The sequence below is a fragment of the Pristis pectinata genome, chromosome 2, assembly GCF_009764475.1.
Source record: "Pristis pectinata isolate sPriPec2 chromosome 2, sPriPec2.1.pri, whole genome shotgun sequence".
NCBI classification, from domain to species: domain Eukaryota; kingdom Metazoa; phylum Chordata; class Chondrichthyes; order Rhinopristiformes; family Pristidae; genus Pristis; species Pristis pectinata.
Window position 1 is genome coordinate 2,999,667 of NC_067406.1, and position 20,546 is coordinate 3,020,212.

A 20,546-nucleotide genomic window follows, 5' to 3' on the forward strand; every position below is an offset into this window, starting at 1 on the left:
GAAAAACTTGCTTACAGCAGCATCACAGGCACATAGTATTAGAGGCACAACATTCAGAAGAAAAAAACATAAATTAAACATAAATTAAACATAAATTATACAAATATGTGAAAGAAAAGAACACCTGATGTACCTGCTGTTGGTTTTATGACATTTCATACTAACAGTACTATAACATCATTGTGTCACTGAAACAGGCTAAAGAGCCACCAGCAGTGGAGCAATTAAAACTGGGAATGTCCAAGAGGTCTGTATTGGAGGGTTAAGGTGATGTTGGGCTGGAGCGGTCACACAGATAAAACCTAAGAATGTAAGAACACAATAAACAGGAGAAGGTCATTTGGCTCCTTGAACCTCTTCACCATTCAACAAAGTCACCTTATCTTTTACTTCAAAAGACCATTTTCCTGCCTGATCCTCATATGCCTTGGATTCCTTTCATATCCAGAAATCTATCAATCTCTGTTCTCTACACAATCAATGACTGAGCTTTCACTGCCCTTCAGAGATTCACCATCCTGTGATTAGGTTGGGGAACAGGTACATCGCAGTCTCAGACTGCCAATCTGAGATGGATCTGCCTTATTCCCACTCTTTATTTTATATCTGTTAACCAACTCTCAGTCCACAGAAGTATATCACCCCCAATTCCATGTGCTCTAATTTTGTTCCCCAACCCCCTGTGTGGGACCTTAGCAAAATCCAAGTACACCCACATCCACTGGTTGTCCCTCATCTACTCCACTAGATAGGTTCCTAAAAGAATTAAGATAAATTAGTCAACATGATTTTCCCTTTTATAAATCTAGGCTGACTCTGCTCAATCATATTTTTATTTTCTAGTGTCTGATATTGCATTCTTTATTGTGAATTCAGCATTTTCCTGACGGCTGATCTCGGGCTGACAGTTCAGTCGCTTCCTGCTTTCTTTTCTCCTCCTTTTCTTAAATGGTAGGGTGACATTTTTCACCCTCCAAATCTGTGGGAATCATTTCAACATCCATGAAATTTTGGAAGATGATAAGCAGGGATTCACTATCTCTAGAGCCACCTCTTTCAAAACTCTAGTTTCTGGGCATTAACATATCGGATGACCTGTCCTGGGCCCAGCACATAGATGCCATCAGATGGAAGGTGTGCTAGTGTCTTTACCTTCTTAGGAGGTTAAGGAGGTTTGGCTTGTCACTGAACACTCTAACAAACTTCTACAGATGTACTGTTGAAAGTATCCTGACTGGTTGCATCATGGTCTGCTACGGCAATTCGAATGCACAGGAACGCTAAGTGAGCTACAGAGAGTAGTGGACTCAGCCCAACACATCACGGGCACATCCCTCCCCACCATCGGGAGTATCTACAGGAGGTGCTGCCTTAAGAAGGCAACATCCATCATCAAAGATCCCCCCCATCCGGGCCGTGCCATCTTCTCCGCAGCTACCATTGGGCAGGAGGTACAGAAGCCCTGAAGTCCCACACCACCAGGTTCAGGAACAGCTGCTTCCCTTCAACCATTTGGTTCTATGAACCAACCAGCACAACCCTAATCACTACCTCAGTATTGCAACACTATGACCACTTGCAATAAAATGGACATTTTTTTGTTCTAATTCTGTTCTTTCTTGTAAAAATTGTGTATACTTTATGTTGAATTCATGTTTTCTCGTGAATGCTGCTTATCTGATGCTCTGTGCCTGTGACGCTGCTGCAAGTAAGTTTTTTCATTTCACCTGTGCACACTGGACTTGTGCATATGACAATAAACGACTTTGACTGCATCATCAGGTCCTTGGGATTTCTTGGTTTTCAGGATCATTAATTGTTTTGTAAAATTTCTTTACTATTACTTACTTCTTTTAGTTCCTCATTGCACTGGACCGGTGGTTCCCCATTAACTCTGGGAGATTTCTTGTGTCTTCTGCAAATACTTGCTTAATTTCTCTGCCATTTCCTGACTCCCATCGCTATCACTAAAGGACCCACATTTGTCCTTGATAGTCTTTAACCATTTACATACGCGACAGCAGCTTCGAACAGGTTGTTTTATGTTTCCTGCTAGTTTAGTCTATATTCTATTGTCCCTTACGATATACAATTTGTTGGCCATCCTTTGTTGAACCGGAAAATGCCCTAATCATCAACCCTTACCGATTTTCTGGCAATATTATGAACTTTTTCCTTAGATTTAGTACAGCTTTCATTTTCTCCTGTATTCCATGACCAGGCAACTTGTTTGTATGTACCTCAAAGGAATGTATATTTGTTGTAAATCATGTATGTTTCTTCAAGTGTTAGCCATATCTTGTCCACTGTCATATCATTTCATTTAATTTCTCAAGCTATCCCAATTGCACCTCACACTTTCAGAGTGTCCCTCTCTTCAGATTGAAAACTCTGGTTTCAGATAAATGACATCACTTTTGAGCTTAATGCAAATTGTTATCATGTTACGGTCACTTTTTCCAAGGGGCTTCTTTACAAGGTTATTAATTAACCCCGATTAATTAGTCCTGATGCAGAATCTCAACCACTCCTTTGCTCCTACAGTTGTCTGGTTGGACCGACTGACGTTCTTCCAGCAGATTATTTTTTGCTCCCAGTTCCAGTATCTGCAGTCTCTTGTGGCCCTATTAATTAAACTCAACCTTGATCTTGTATACATTCCAGAAATTCATCCCCTACTTTGTTACTACCGATTTTATTTCCCTAAACTATGTATAGATTAAAGTCCCCCATGTTTACTGTTTTACCTCTATATTATGTATCTCTAATTTCCTCAAAGGTACTTGGATCTACATCACAACTACTATTTGGAGGCTTATAAGAAACTCCTACCAATATTATCTTCCTCCTACTGCTCAGCCCCACACAAACTGATTCTAATTCTATGCCACGTTCTGCCTGTGACTAGCTCGTTAATTTTTATTTAATTATTTGAACTTAAATTCCCCAAGTGGTGGGATCCAAACTCCTGTCTCTGGATCCAGAACTTCCTAGCTGCTAGTTGAATAATAGTGATAAAGACACAAGTGCATTTCTATAGCAGGCAAGGAAGAGCTGCAGCAGTGAGATTTTTTTTGTGGAGCAATTTGGAGGTTGGTTGTCAGTGTGGATTGGCTGGCCAACTGATGAATAGAAAACATGTTGATCAGACGCTGATTTATAGGGATAGCAGAAGAAGTCCACACAGTGAATCATCGGGCGCATTGGAGGTTGGTCACAGAATTTAAAATGGGATCAGGATGGTTGGGAAAAAATACAAAAAGGTCGATGATACTTCCTGTGCCTTTTCAGAAAACTCATTCAGCTGGTGTGTCATAGCTGTAGTCTTGGAGACTGTGACCTTTTCTCTGAGCAATGTGTGAACACGGCTTAATTAAAGGCTCTGGTTAATTGTGCCCTGCAATAATCAACTGTAGGTTAGATGGACAGCATCACGTTATCACTGAATTACTGTAGTAGTTCCTAGTTAAACCCTCTACTCAAATTTTTATTATGGATTATGGCTCCATGGGTATTGGTCACCCTTCACACCACACAAAAGTGGTATCTGCTCATCTTCTGTTGCTGGTGATTGAGCCTCAGATAGACAATGGGTTGGAAACAGTGAAACTTTCAGTGTTGACCCGTCAAACACTATCTAGTACAATATCGAAAGAAGGTAGAGGCTTTGGAGAGGGTGCAGAAGGATGCTGCCTGGACTGGAAAGTATTGGCTATAAGGAGAGGTTGGACAAACTTGGATTGTTTTCTCTGAGCTTTGGAGGATGAGGGGAGACTTGAAAATTATGAGAGGCATAGACAGGCTGGATAGTCTGAATCTTTTACCCCAGGGAGGAAATGTCAAATACTAGATGGCAAAGCTTTTGAGGTAAGAGGGGGAAAGTTTAATTGAGATTTATGAGGCATTTTTTTACATGGAGAGTGGTAGGTGCCTGGAATGCACTGCCAGGGGAGGTGGTGGAAGCAGCTATGATACCAATGTTTAAGAGCCATTTAGACAGGCACATGAACATGCAGGGAATGAAGGGATATAGACCATGTGCAGGTAAATTGGCATTATGGCTGACACAGACATCATGGGCTAAAGGCCCTGTTCCTATGCTGTACTGTTCCATGAACAATCTATGGTTTAGACATAGAGTGAAGCTCTCTCTGCACTGTCCAATCACACATACCCAGGGTAGGGTACAGCAGATGTTAGATATAGATACATAAGGTCCACACACACACACACACACACACACACACACAGAGGGCAGGGAGAGCGTGGGTTAGATATAGGTTAAATCTCTCTCAACACTCCCATCACACATTCCCAGGATAGGTACAAAATGGGTAGGATACTCGTTCCATGCAACACGCAGTTCTATCTGGTATCCTGCTTGCTCTGTGTACAGCGAGGCAACCATGATTGCTAATCACCTACGCACACCTAACCACAGTGGCAGAGTGGTCCCAACACCAGTTCATGATCGGCAAGGTCTTCTCACCAATAACACTAAGGTCTCCCTTGAAAGGCTTTGACAATCATTTAAACCACTTAGTAAGACCTCTCAGCCATAGAAGGCTTTGAATCTGAATGTCCCTGACATTCAAAAATAATCAAATTAGTCATACTATTAAAAATTTTGAAAATTATTAAACATTTTAAAACATTTAAAATATTAAAATAATTGAATCACAAAACATGAGAAATCATTTAAACCAACTAAAGACAATGACATACATTTAAATCAACGCAATTAATTCAGGAAAACGTAAAACACCTGAAGCTTACTCCTTTCCCTCACAGTCAATCCTCTCCCTGAACTGGATAGAATCACTGAACCAGCACAGGCTTAGCACTGAATTTTCCACAGTAATTGCCAGGGGACTGCAGAAAATTGACACTCCGTCACTGGACCAAGAGGTTAACATTACAACATTAATTGAAGTGAATGGGGCAAGAACATTTCAGGACTCCCATGTACACATGGATGATGCTTTGAGGTGACTCTGATTGTCAAAATGGTCCTCCTGGCAAAGAACTGTTCCGTAAAACATTCTGAAGGCAGATATAGCATAGCTTGGACGCAAAGTTCCCTTTATGTACTTACAAAAAGGAGACCACGTTTCAGCTAAGCCAATGAGCCATTCCAATGCAAAACAGAGATACTTATTTATATCTACTGACCTCTGACATCTGCGGAAAGAGGCTGATGGCGACAGGCAGTGCAAATCCAAAAGCAGCCAGGCACACAAGGCTATGCAAAGGAAGAGTCAGTCTCGGACGTGTTCTCAGCATCCGTGTTCTGAACAGAAAGGTAGAGAAGTAAATAACCTTTTATGCCCTTCATCTCATTGAATGTGGACATTATATATTTCTCCCACTGTTATCTCTCCCTTTCCTGCAACCACAAACTCTTGAGAGATCATTGGCCCTGTTAGTGGCTCACCAAACTTGAACAGTTTATCATAGGACAGACAAGAATTTAGGGAGCTAGGTTGAAGATTAAACAGCAGGATCTCAATAATATGTGATGTACTGGGCAGAGAGAGTGGACTCAGCCCAATACATCATGGGCACATCCCTCCCCACCATTGCGATTATCTACAGGAGGTGCTGCCTTAAGAAGGCAACATCCATCATCAAAGATCCCCACCATCCAGGCCATGCCATCTTCTCGCAGCTACCATCGGGTAGGAGGCACAGAAGCCTGAAGTCCCACACCACCAGGTTCAGGAACAGCTACTTCCCTTCAACCATTTGGTTCTTGAACTAACCGGCAAAACCCTAATCGCTACAGTATAGCAACACTATCACTATTTTGATCAGTTTGCACTAAAATGGACTTTGTTTTTTTTTTGTTCTAATTGTGTTCTTTCTTGTAAAAATTATGTTTAATTTATGTTTATCTTATGATGCTATGTGCCTGTGATGCTGCTGTAAGTTTTCCTTGCATCTGTGCATTCATGTACTTGTGCATATGACAATAAACTCAACTTTGACATAGATCCCTGAAGGTGGCGACACAGGTAGACAGGGTGGTGAAGGAGGCATATGGCATGCTGGCCTTCATCAGACAGGGCACTGTGTGCAAGTGTTGGGATGTCATGTTACAAGATGTTGGTGAGACCGCACCTGCAATATCGTGTGCAGTTCTGGTTGCCCAGCTATAGGAAGGATGTGATTAAGTTAGTGAGGGTGCAGTAAAGATTCACAAGGATGTTGCCAGGACTGGAGGGCTTTAGTTATAAGAAGAGAATGTACAAGCGGGACTGTTTTCTTGAAGTGCAGGAGGCTTGAGGGGGGGTGACCTTGTAGAGGTTTATAAAATCATGAGGGGCAGAGATAAGCTGGATGCTCCCAGTCTTTTCCCCAGAGCAGGAGAGTCTAAAACAAAAGGACATAGGTTTAAGGTGAGAGGGGAAAGATTTAAAGGGGACCTGAGGGCTAAGTTTTTCACTCAGAGAGTGGTGGGTATATGGAAAGAGCTGCCAGAGGAATGTTTAAATGACATTTGGACAGGTCCATGGATAGGAACGGTTTGGAGGGATATGGGCCAAATGCGGGCAGATGGGACTAGCTCAAGAAGGCACCTTGGTCAGCGTGGATGAGTTAGATTGAAGGACATGTTTCCCTGCTGTATAACTCTATGACTCTATTTAAATGTCTGTCTAAATGCCTCTTAAATGTAGTAATTGTAGCTGATTCCACCACCTCCTCTAGCAGTGTGTTCCAGGTGTCAACCACTCTCTGTTTAAAAAACCTACCCCTCAGATCCCCTTTAAAACTCCTTCCTCTCATCTTAATCCTATGCCCCTTTGTTTTTGATACCCCTGTCATGGGAAAAAACGGTTTTGGCTGTCTGCCCTGTCTATGTCTCTCATGATCTTATATACTTCTATCAGGGCACCCCTCAGCCTCCTTCACTCCAGCAGAATGATTTCCCTCTGTTCCTGTGTAATGGGCCCATGGAGATGATTGACCTCACCCTAACAGGCTCAAGGGGCTGAGCAATCTCTTCCTAATCCAGCATAACCTCCTGTTCATATGTGAGTAGCAGTCTGCTTCCACCCAATCACTCTCCCTTGACACAGCTCAGGAATCCACCTAGCCCTGTTATGGTCGGGGGGATTCAAAACAGGAGAATGGATGAAATCTGAAGAAAAAAATTCTATCAGTAAATTACTGAGAGAAGGGAAAAAAAGAAGAGTTTTAATTGCTGTCCTGCCAGCTGTGAGTTTGGTCGAAGCCAGAACCAATTTGAGGTAATGAGTGATTGGAGAAACGAGGTGTGAACACCCAGCATGCTTTACACTCAGGCCAGGTCAAAAACCAGTCATTACAAGGTCCTAATTAAGGGGGCTCTGCCACAATTAAGCATCTAATTAACACGTACAATTCCCCTTCTTAATTGGATGCTGTGTTTTACTGGAAAATCAAGTATAAATAGTTCACATCAAATCCCAAATATTCTTTCCCTGTCATCGTTGGTAGGAGTTGGTTCAGAGGAGGGGAATGGTGGAGAACACACATGAACCAATGCTCGGAGTGTGTGCTGATGGTGGGAAGCTTTGGAAGGCATTTGCACTTATCAGTTGTGGTTGCACTACCTGTGATGTTTTATTTATTCAGTCCAGGCCAAGTTTTTACACAGCCCCGGAGGGTGTTACTGGGAGGTGCTGCTCAGTAAATATGATGAGTTTCTGCGAAGCATCTAACAAATCATTCACACAGCAACACAGTGCAGCAACACAGGGGTGGAAAGTCGGGGGGGGGGGGGGCAATAGCGCAACCACCAGGCAAGTGTTCCATTACACCCTGGCTCGAGGCTTGTATACAGAAGGATGGCTTTGGTAACCAAGGACAGCCTTCCATTCCAATAACACCTTTCATGACCTCAGGATGTTCCACAGCACTGCACTGCCAACAGTGTTGTTAGAAACACTGCAGCCAATTAGTGAACCATAAGCTCCTATAAGGTGCAATGTGAAAGGCTGATTGAGGAATAAATATTGGCCATAATTCTAGGGATCGCTCTGGTGCTCTTAAGGTCATACAGTCATGCAGTATGGAAACAGGTCCTTTGGCCCACTGTCTGTGCCGAGCATCAAGCACCCATTTATACCTATTCTACACTAATCCCATTTTATTCTTCCCACATTCCCATCAACTCCACCCCAGATTCTACCACTCACCTACACCGGGGGCAATTTACAGTGGCCAATTAACCTACCGACCTACACATCTTTGGGATCTGGGAGGAAACGGGAGCACCCAGAGATCACAGGGACAATGTGCAAACTCCGCCCAGACAACGGCAGAAGTCAGAACTGAACCTGGGTGGCTGGTGTGGTGAGGCAGTGCCTCCACCAGCTGTGCCACTGTGTCACCCTCTGAAATTATATCACGGGAGCTTTTATGTTTGCCTGAGAGAGCAAACAGAGTCTCCATTTAATATTGCACTTGAAAGATAGCACCTCTGACAGTCTTAGATTGTTTTACTTGATGCTCGTCTCTGGAATAAAATTTAAACCCACAGCCTTAGATTGCTACCAATTACATCACACGTGACACTGAAGGGTAAGAGAATAAACTATCGCATTACACAACAGGCGCACCTCAAGGATGCGTGCTTAGCCCACTGCTCTCCTCTCTCTACACTCATGACTGTGTGGCTAGGCTCAAACACTGTTGAAGAGATTTGGTACATCACCAAACACTCTTGAAAATTTCTATAGATTTATGGTGGAGAGTATTCTGACTGGTTGCATCACTGCCTGGTATGGAGGCTCCAACACGCAGGATTGAAAGAAGCTGCAGAGTTGTAGACTCGGCCAGCTCCATCAAGGGTACAACCCTCCCCACCATCGAGGCCATCTTCAAGAGGCGGTGCCTCAAGAAGGTGGCATCCAGCATTTAAGGACCCTCACCATCTAGGACATGCCCTCTTCTTGTTGCTACCATCAGGGAGGAGGTACAGGAGCCTGAAGACCCACACTCAACATCTTAGGAACAGCTTTTTCCCCTTCACAATCTGACTTCTGTACGGTCCATGAACCCATGAACACTAGCTCATTATTCCTCTTTCGCACTATCTGTTTATTTATTTATGTGGTTTATAGTAATTTTTATGTCTTGCACTGTACTGCTGCCGCAAGACAACAAACTTCATGACATATGTCAATGATAATAAACCTGACTCTGATTCTAATAAACCTGATTTTAACCTGTTCTTGTATCCAGGTGCTGATATAGGCTGTTAGTAATGCCGTGCTGTCAATGGCGATGCATTGGGCATTAGGTACAAGTGCTTGGGTTGTCTTAGTCATAGAGCTCACCTTGTCTATGGTGACCATCAAGTACCTATCTATTGGGAAACTGGTGGTTGTGAAAGCATTTGATAAGGAGCTGCATCATAGGTTATTTTGGAAAATAAATGCTCATGGTGTAGAAGCTATCAGACTCGTGTGGATAGAGTATCGGCTGGCTACAGTGGGAAGCCATAATTGGGTCATTTTCTGGCTGGTATTATGTAATGAGTGGTATGGCACATGGATGAGAGATCGCACCTCAACATTTTATATTTGTACAAGACTTTGGTGAGGATGCATTCAGAGTATTGTGTTCAATTTTGGTCACCTTGCTATAGGAAAGATGCCATCAAGTTGGAAAGAATGCAGAGGAGCTTTACGAGGATGTTGCCAGGACTCGAGGGACTGGGATATGGAGAGAGGTTGAGCAGAATGGGACATCTTTCATTGGAGCGTAGGAGACTGAGGGGTGATCTTACAGAGGTGTATAAAATCATGAGGGGCATAGATAGGGTGAATGCGTACAGCCTTTTAGGGAATCAAGAACAAGAGGGCATAGGTTTAAGGTGAGAGGGGAGAGAATTAATAGGAACCCTAGGGGTAATTTTTTTTTACACAAAGGGTGGTATCTATGTGGAATGAGCTGCCAGAGGAAGTGGTTGAGGCAGGTACTTTAACCACATTTAAAAGGTACTTGGACAGGCACATGGATAGGAAAGGTTTAGAGGGATATATACCAAACAGGGGCAAATGGGACTGGCTTAGATAGGAATCGTGGTCGGCATGGACCAATTGGGCCAAAGTGCCTGTTTCTGTGCTGTCTGACTCTATGACTCTAACTCCTATAAATGATTTGGATGAAAGCACCAAGGGCGTAATTGTTAAATATGCTGATGAGAAGTAGGAAAGTAAGTTGTGAAGGGGACATGAGGAGGATGCAAAGGTTGACAAATAGTGCCATCGGGTAAAAATCTGGCAAATGCAGTATAATGTGGGAAAATGTAAAACTGACCATTTCGATAGGAAAAATAAAAAAGTAGCATATGATCTAAATTGTGAGAGACTGCAGGGCACTGAGAAGCAGAATGATCTGGGCGTCCCAGTGAAAGATTCACAAAAGGCTGGTGTGCAGGTACAGCAAGTAATTGGACAGCTAATGCAATGATATCATTATGTCAAGGAATATTGAATACAATAACATAGAGGCTATGCTTTAGTTATACAAGACATTGGTGAGATCACCTCTGGAGTATGAGGACAATATTGGTCTCCTTCTGAAAGGAAGGACATAAATGTGTTGGAAGCACTTCAGAGTAAGTCCAGCTGGGACACACAGGTTTTCTTATGATAAAAGGTTGGACAGGCTCAGCTTGTATCTGCTGCAGTTAGGAAGAGTGTGGGGGTACCTGGCTGAAACATATAAGATCCTCAGGAGTCTTGAAAGGGTGATGGCTCCCTTTCTGGAAGAAGACCATAAGACCAAGGAGCAGAAGTTGGCCATTCGGCCCATCGAGTCTGCTCTGCCATTCTATCATGAGCTGATCCATTCTCCCATTTAGCCCCACTCCCCCGCCTTCTCACCATAACCTTTGATGCCCTGGCTGCTCAGATACCTATCAATCTCTGCCTTAAATACACCCAATGACTTTGCCTCCACAGCCGCCCGTGGCAACAAATTCCACAGATAAATCTAGAATCTAGAATTGGATGTCACAGCTTAGAAAGAAGGGGTTGGCCATTTCAGAGAGATAAGGCAAAAATTTTTTTCAGAAAGCTTTGTGTGCCTTTGGAACCCTCTTGTCAAAGGGCCACAAAAGCAGTGTCTTTTAATACTTTTAAGACAGTTAGATTCTCATTAAGCAAGGGGGTGAAAGGTTATTGGCGAAGGCTGGAATGTTGTCTAAAATTCCCCTATACACTCATGACTGTTTGGCCAGATTCTGCTCTAACTCCATCTACAAGTTTGCAGATGATACCACCGTTGTAGGCCGTATCTCAAACAGCGATGAGTTGGAGTACAGGAAGGAGGTAGAGAGCTTAGTGGAATGGTGTCATGACAACAACCTTTCCCTCAATGTCAACAAAACAAAAGAGCTGGTCATTGACTTCAGGAAAGGGGGCGGTGTACATGCACCTGTCTACATCAATGGTGCTGAGGTCGAGAGGGTTGAGGGCTTCAAGTTCCTGGGAGTGAACATCACCAACAGCCTGTCCTGGTCAAATCACGTAGATGCCATGGCCAAGAAAGTTCACCAGTGCCTCTACTTCCTCAGGAGGCTAAAGAAATTTGGTTTGTCCCCTTTGACTCTCACCAACTTTTATTGATGCACCAGAGAAAGCATCCTTCTACCCCACTGATAAGACTATTGAACGGTTCCCCATATACGATGAAATGGACTCTGACCTCACGATCTACCTTGTTGTGACCTTGCACCTTATTGCACTGCACTTTCTCTGTAGCTGTGACACTTTACTCTGTACTGTTACTGTTTTTACCTGTACTACATCAATGCACTCTGTACTAACTCAATGTAACTGCACTGTAATTGACCTGTACGATCGGTATGTAAGACAAGTTTTTCACTGTACCTCGGTACAAGTGATAATAATAAACCAATACAATACAAAGAAATTGTACCCAAATTCCCAACAGAATTTATTAATGACTGTGTTAAATTTCTGGCTGGCCCTGGACTTGGCTGCAGGGAAACATCCTCACATCGATACTACCAAACATTTCCATAGTTTTATATAGAGTCAGAGAATCATTGACCAATACAGCATGGAAACGGGCCCTTCAGCCCAACTTGTCCATGCCAACTAAGATACCTATACAAGGTAGTCCCATTTGCCTGTGTTTGGCCCATATCCCTCTAAACCTTTCCTATCCATGTACCCAAATATCTCTATCCATTCAGTACTCAGCTATATCTTCCAGCAAATACAGCCCCACTCTGTTTAATCTCTTTGCTATGTTCTGGTATAATTCCAGTGAATTCTAGCTTCACTGTTGCCTCTACATCCCTTTTATAATATGGGGACCATTTACACGTATCCGAGAATAATCTAACCAAGGTTCTACAAGTTAAGAAAAATTCTTTATCTTTTTAGTTCTCTACCACTAGACATACAGCCACAGAGCCATACAGCACAGTAACAGGCCCGTTGGCCTGACTGGTCCATCCCAACCAAGATGCCCATCCAAGTTAGTCCCATTTACCAGCATTTGGCCCATAACCTTCTAAACCTTTCTGATCCATGTACCTGTCCAACTGTCTTTTAAAAGTGGTTGTTGTAACTGCCTCAACCACTTCCTCTGGCAGCTCATTCCACATACTTGTACATACCATGCTTTGTGTAAAAAAGTTGCCCCTCAAATTCCTATCAAATCTTTACTCTCTCACCATTAACCTGTGCCCTTTAGTTCTTGATCCCCCAACCCTGGGAAAAAGACTGAGTACATTCACCCTATCTATACCCCTCATCATTTTATACACCTCTATAAGATCACCTTTTAGTCTCCTATGCTCCAAGGAATAAAGTCCAAGCCTGTCCAATCTCTCTCTATAACTCAGTCCTTCAAGTCCTGGCAACATGAACCCCTATTGTTCATTTGTTTTGTGTTCTGATGCCTCTGCTCTTCTATCCCTTGTAACCTGCGGCCACCCAATTCTTCTCATCAAAGTTTTCCATCTCATAAGCGTCAATAATGGTATTGGTGTTGGTTTACTATTGTCACTTGTACCCGTCAATAATGGTATTGGTGTTGGTTTACTATTGTCACTTGTACCGAGGTACAGTGAAAAACTTCTCCTTACATACCGATCGTACAGGGTAATTCATTACACAGTGCAGTTACATTGAGTTAGTACAGAGTGCTTTTATGTAGTACAGGTAAAAACAATAACAGTACAGAGTAAAGTGTCACAGCTACAGAGAAAGTGCAGTGCAATAAGGTGCAAGGTCACAACAAGGTAGATGATGAGGACAGAGTCCATCTTATCATATAAGGGAACCGTTCAATAGTCTTATCACAGTGGGGTAGAAGCTGTCCTTGAGCCTGGTGGTACGTGCCCTCAGGCTCCTGTATCTTCTACCTGATGGGAAGAGAGAATGACCTGGTGGGTGGGGTCTTTGATTATGCTGGCTGCTTCACCATGGCAGCAAGAGGTAAAGACAGAGTCCAAGGAGGGGAGGCTGGTGCCTGTGACGTGCTGGGCTGTGTCCACAACTCTCTGCAGTTTCTTGCAGTCCTGGGCAGAGCAGTTGCCGTACCAAGCTGTGATACATCCAGATAGGATGCTTTCTATGGTGCATCGGTAGAAGTTGGTGAGAGTTGGGATTCATTATGTGACTTTATTAATGTGTATTTTGTCACCACCCACTTCTGCGTTACTTAGACCCACTAATTTGGTGCTGACCATAAAGTTTGTAATTGTACTTCTGGTTCCTGATTCAAGATTGTATATCTAATGGCCAAACAACTATAGTCCCAGCAGTGATTCTTTTAGAAACAAATTTCCCACCATTTGCCCATTATTAAAATAATGTCAAAAGAAATAAAGAGATGACTGTTGAATACGTCATTATGGAACTCATTATCACAAATACAGTTTGTCTAATGATCCTTTAGCGTGACCATACCAGCTCGGGTATGTTATCACCATAAACACTCGCAAGGTGTTCATTGTTACGTTGAATCAATAAACATGTTCATTACTATAAAAAGAAAAACTTTCAACATTTTAGTCTGTTCCACTTTAAAGGATTCGTGTTTCCAAAACAGACACAGTTTTGGCTCTGCAACCCTATATGAGCTATCAGATTAGTGAATCCACCTTCTGTTGTAACACCTGGGTCGGAATTTCCTTTCAGTTTTAAAGCATACGTTTCTTTGGGTGAATGTTTGTGCTTATCCGGGTGAGAGAAGTTAGCGCTGGGCAACAGAACCTGTTCCATTTAGGCATCTGTTGCCAGAGTCTGAGGTCAGAAGGTGAGGAGAATGACCTGGAGGCCATGTAGGTCAAGGAGAGGATGATGGTGATAAAACAAGCAAAGATGGGAAGAAGACACAAAGTCGCTGGAGGAACTCAGCGGGCCGCTGAGGATGGGAAGATGTAGGGTATATTAGAAAGGAGAGCATGAAGAAAAGGGGAGAAGGTAGAGAAAAGGTCCATGATGAAGATAAGGAATGCCAATAAAGCCGAACAGAAGGACAATGCGTGTGGGATGAGCAGCAGAATGGAAAAGGAAATCCAATTTAATAGAAAAGTACAGCATGGCTTTGTGCGGGGCAAGTCATTTCTTACTAACGTGATTGAGTTTTTTGAAGAGGTGATGAGAGTGATTGATGAAGGTAGAGCTGTGGATGTTGTCTACATGGATTTTTGTAAAGCGTTTGACAATGTCCCTCTTGGGAGGCTCATCCAGAGGATTAAGATGCATGGGATCCAGGGGTGAATTGGCTGTTTGGATTCAGAATTGGCTTGCCCATAGAAGACAGAGGGTGGTGGTCGATGAGACTTATTCTGGCTGGAGGTCTGTGACTAGGGATCAGGGATCCGTACTGGGATCTCTGCTGTGTATGATATATATAAATGACCTGGATGAAAACATAGATGGGTGGGTTAGTAAGTTTACAGATGATATGAAGATTTGTGGTATTGTGTATAATGTAGAAGACTGACAAAGGATAGAGTGGGATACAGATCAGTTGCAGATAAGGGCAGAGAAATGGCAGATGGAGTTCAACCCGGCCAAATATGAAGTGTTGCACCTTGGGAGATCAAACGTAAAGAGACAGTACACTTAATGGCAGGACCCTTAACAGTATTGATGAGCAGAGGGATCTTGGGGTCCAAGTTCATAGCTCCCTGAAAATGGCTACACAAGTTGATAGGTGATAAAGATAGAGGTGCAAAAGAGGTTCACCAGGATGCTGCCTGGATTAGAGGGCATGTGCTATAAGGAGAGGATGGACAAACTTAGGTTGTTCTCTCTGGAGAGGCGGAGGCTGAGGGGCAGATCTGATAGAAGTCTGTAAGATTATAGAACATAGAACATCACAGCACAGTACAGACCCTTCGGCCCACAATGTTGTGCCGGCATTTTATCCTGCTCTAAGATCTATCTAACCCTTCCCTCCCACATAGCCCTCCATTTCTCTATCATTCATGTGCCTATCTAAGAGTCTCTTAAATGTCCCTAATATATCTGCCCCACAACCTCTGCTGGCAGTGCGTTCCACGCATCCACCACTCTCTGTGTAAAAAAAACTTACCCCTGACATCCCCCTTATACCTTCCTCCAATCACCTTAAAATTATGTCCCCTTGTGTTAGCCATTGTCACCCTGGGAAAAAGTCTCTGACTTGATCTATGCCTCTTATCATCTTGTGCACCTCTATCAAGTCACCTCTCATCCTCCTTCTCTCCAAAGAGAAAAGCCCTAGCTCACTCAACCTATCCTTATAAGACAGGCTCTCCAAATCAGGCAGCATCCTGGTAAATCTCCTCTGCAGCCTCTCTAAAGCTTCCACATCCTTCCTATAATGAGGCAACCAGAACTGAACATGATAATCAGAGTTCTATAGAGCTGGAACATCACCTCGTGGTTCCTGAACTCAATACCCCAACTACTGAAGGCCAACATACCATACACCTTCTTAACAACCCTATCGACCTGCGTGGCAACCTTGAGGTTGAGTGACGTGGACCCCAAGATCCCTCTGTTCCTCCACGCTGCTAAAAGTCCTGCCATTAACCCTGTATTCTGCCTTCAAATTCAATCTCCCAAAGTGTATCACTTCACACTTTTCTGGGTTGAACTCCATCTGCCGCTTCTCAGCTCAGGTCTGCATTCTATCAATATCCTGTTGTAATCTACAGCAACCTTCTACACTATCCACAACACCACCAACCTTTGTATCATCAGAAAACTTACTAACCCACCCTTCCACATCCTCATCCAAGTCATTTATAAAAATCACAAAGAGCAGAGGTCTCAGGACAGATTCCTGCAGAACACCACTGGTTACCGTCCTCCAGGCAGAACACGCTCCGTCTACCACCACCCTCTGTCTTCTATGGTCGAGCCAATTCTGAATCCACACAGACAAGTTTCCCTGGATCCCATGCCTCCTGACGTTCTGAATGAGCCTTCCATGTGGAACTTTATCAAATGCCTTACGAAAATCCATGTACATTATGAGGTACTAGATAGAGGAAAGAGCGGGTATCTTTTTCCCAGTGGTTCAAATGTCTAATACCAGAGGGCATTGCATTTAAGGTGAAAGGGGGTAAGTTCAAAGGAGATGTTGTGGGGCAAATTTTTTACACAGAGAGCGGTGGGTGCCTGGAATGCACTGCCAGGGTGGTGGTGGAGGCAGATATGATAGAGGTGTTTTAAGAAGTTCTTACCCAGGCATATGAATATGTGCAGGAAATGGAAGGATATGGACATTGTGTAGGCAGCAGGGATTAGTTTAGTTGGGCATTTGATTACTTATTTAGTTAGTTTGGTACAACATTGTGGGCTGAAGGGCCTATTCCTATGTTGTACTGTTCTATGTTTTAGCACACTTGGCCCACAATGTTGTGCTGATCTTGATGCCAATTTATACTAAACGCCCTCCTCCTGTGTATCATCCACATCCCTCCATTCCCTTCACATTCATGTGCCTATCTAAAAGCCTCTTAAACTCCACCAAACTGCCTGTTTCCACTACTGTCCCTGGTATCCTATTCTACGCACCTACCACTCTCTGTGTAAAAAACTTGCCCCTCATGTTGCCTTTGAACTCCCCCCCCCGCCCCCCAACCTTAGAAAACATGTCGTCTGGTGTTTGATATTTCTACCCTGGGGAAAAGGTTCTGACCATCTCCCCTATCTATGCTTCTCATAATTTAAAAAACCTCTATCAGGTCTCCCCTCAGCCTCCGACGCTCCAGAGAGAACCACCTAACCCAACAACCCAACTCAATGTTGGGGACATCTGTGTGGGAAAATTGGCTTAAGGAATTTGTGCAAAAGGATTAGTGCACATTGAGTAGAAAGTAAGGGAGAAGTTAAGAGGGATGATTAAAAGTGCAGCCTACGTAGTGGGTTTTGAGATGATGTTTGCAAGTGGTAGAAGGTGGAAGTGTTTAGAGATGTGAGTATGGTGTTGGGGTGGTGGTGAAAGGGAGCTGCTGTAACTGAAGGATCAGTCAGCAGAGGTAGAGTTAAAAGAATAAGGAATATAAATTGGGGTCAGAGTCAGAAAAATGGAGAGTGTATTCCAAGACAAAACTTGTACAAAATGGGACCTCCTTTCCTTTGTCAGAGGTATGATTGAGGGTTTTAGCAGAATCAGAATTATTATCACTTACTTAGATAATGTAAAATTTGATGTGCGGCTGTACAAGAGGGGGTTAGTAATGTGTACAAAGTTAGCCCAGGTAAAATAAACAGCATGACAATAATGGAAGTGAAAACTCTGGATTGAGCAGGACATCAGTGTTGTGCTGCTGTGGATTCTCTCTGATCAAGTAGTTGGGGAAAGAGAAACTGAACTGGCATCTGAGGTGTGAAATTCCAGGCCAGGCAAATGACACACAGCACAATGTTAGCTGTGGTATGATGCGGTAGTTGTAGTGGTAGTTACTAATAACACCAAGACAGTTTGAGCTTAAATCCTACCGGGACAGTTTGAATTCAATTCAATTCAAAATATTCTGAAAAAAATGCAAATAACAAAACAGGATCTTAGAAAAAGTGACCACAATCCTGTCAGATTGTTGATTAAACCCAACTGGCACACTTGTGAGAAGGAGATTTGCCTTACCTAGTATGGGCCTGCCGTCTGTGACCCCAGTCTTTTACCAAAATGAATTGACCACAGAAATGGCCCAACAAACCACTCAATGATATCAACAGCTTTCAGAATCAAGACCAGTTATGGTAACTGGAGATGGGAAAATGTGTTTCATTCCACCATTAATGGGTAGGAGCAGGAAGAAGAGCATTTGAGGGGAACTTTACCCAAAGATGTTAACCACAATGGAAATTAGAATTATTTTTTTATTATTAGAAAGCCTTTAGTGTCCCAACAAACCCTTCTTCACAGCTTGACCTTCTCCTTGCATCAGTCTATCCCTGCTTGCCCTGGGCTTCCTTCCCAGTGTAATTTTGGGAGAATACTTGGAGAAAGGGTGCAAGAAATACTTGGAGAATCTGTGTGGAGATTCAGGGTCATAGTCCCTTGACTAGTTTTACATTGCCTGCTAGCATGGTCGTTTTATCTCCTGCTCCATTTCTCTTTGTTGTGGAAATGTTTGATCCACTGTCTTACTTCCACTTTCTTTGTCACTTCTAATTTATGTGCCCTGGTATACAAGCCCTTCACCACTGTAAATAATTTTGGCTGCAGGAACTATTCTCAATCCCCTTGACTGGGACTGCATGCTTCTACGTGTGAACAGATGACTTACGAATCAGTCTGTGACTCTGTCTTGTAAATTGGCAAGTGGCTTGTCAAAGGGTGAAGTGCGCCAGTGCAACATGACATTTCGCTGAGGGGTATTTTCGTGGGCGAGGTACGTTTACGTTATCGCCTCTAATTCACTTCCTTGTGCTAAACAAACAGCCGAGCTGCAGGTTGAGGTGTTTATTAGCAAGTCAAAGCTGTTTGATGCAGAGAACATACTGGGGACAGCTAAATTTATCACCATTATGGCAGATTTCAGTGAGTTTACATCTAAAGGGAGAATTAAAAATCATCAAACATGTGTTGGCAAAAGCTCATTTAACCCAGGGAGCAAATTCCCTTGAAAAAAAGTCCAAAGAGGCTTGGAAATCCATGCATGGGCATTATTAAAAGGTACAGAAATAATCATAATTTAATGAAATATTGGCCATATATGAAGTGAATCAGAATTATACTACAGCTTTTTAAAGTCCCTGTTAGACCACATCTACAGTTCTGGGCAGCGTGGCCTCATAATGATGTTGGCTTTGGAGACGGAGTGTAGCATAGATTTACCCAAATAATGACCAAGTTCCAAGGGCTAAATTACAAGAAGTGATTATACAAACTGGAATTGCATTCACCAGAACTAAAAGGAGTGATTTGTTGAGATTTCAAAAGTTTAAATGGGATTGAAAGAACAAAGAACAGTACAGCACAGGAAGAGGCCCTTCAGCCCACCATGTTGTGCCGCAGTAATTAAACGCCTGACTAAACTAATCCCTTCTGCCTACACAATTCCATATCCCTCCATTTCCTGCATATTCATGTGCCTATCTAAGAGCCTCTTTAACATCTCTATTGCACTTACCTGCACCAGCACCCCTGGCAGCACATTCCAGGCACCCACCACTCTCTGTGTAAAAACTTGCCCGCACATCTCCTTTGAACTTACCCCCTTTCACCTTAAATGCACGTTCTCTCGTATTAGACATTTCGACCCTGGAAAAAGATACCAGCTGTCTACTCTATCTATGCCTCTCATAACCTTATAAACTTCTATCAGGTCTCCCCTCAGCCTCTGCTGCTCAGAGAAAATAACCCAGTATGTCCACCTCTAAAGTTGGATATAAGATATCTTTATTAGTCACACGTACATCGAAACACACAGTGAAATGCACCTTTTGCACAGAATGTTCTGGGGGCAGCCCGCAAGTGTCGCTACGCTTCCTGCACCAACATAGCATGCCAACAACTTCCTAACCCGTATGTCTTTGGAATGTGGGAGGAAACCGGAGCACCCGGAGGAAACTTACGCAGACACCATGCCATCTTCTCATAGCTACCACTGGGCAGGAGGTACAGAAGCCTGAAGTCTCACACCACCAGGTTCAGGAACAGCTACTTCCCTTCAACCATTCGGTTCTTGAACCAACCGGCACAACCCTAATCACTATCTCGGTATAAAAACACGATGACCACTTTGCACTACAATGGACTTTTTTTGTGTTCTAATTGTGTTCTTCCCTGTAAAAATTGTGCATAATTTATGTTTTGCTTGTGAATTTTGCGTATCTGATGCTCTGTGCCTGTGATGCTGCTGCAATTAAGTTTTTCATTGCACCTGTACTTGTGAATATGACTTTGAACTTTGTGGGCCAAAAGGGCCCGTTATCGGATCAATAGTTTAAGTCTATCAGAATCAGAATCAGAATCAGGTTTATTATCACTGACATATGTCGTGAAATTTGTTGTTTTGTGGCAGCAGTACAGTGCAAAAGATAAAGACATAAAAATTTACTATA

At 43.1% G+C, this 20,546-nt stretch overlaps 1 protein-coding gene across 2 annotated transcripts in view; it reads right to left on the minus strand.

Moving 5' to 3' along the window:
- Positions 1 to 20,546, minus strand: part of LOC127582954 (sideroflexin-5-like) — a 236,129-nt gene that overhangs the window by 71,734 nt on the left and 143,849 nt on the right. For both annotated transcript variants that reach the window (XM_052038623.1, XM_052038615.1), the window contains exon 13: positions 5,173 to 5,290. In XM_052038623.1, the coding sequence (XP_051894583.1) occupies positions 5,173 to 5,290 (118 nt within the window). The remainder of the gene's footprint in view (positions 1 to 5,172; positions 5,291 to 20,546) is intronic.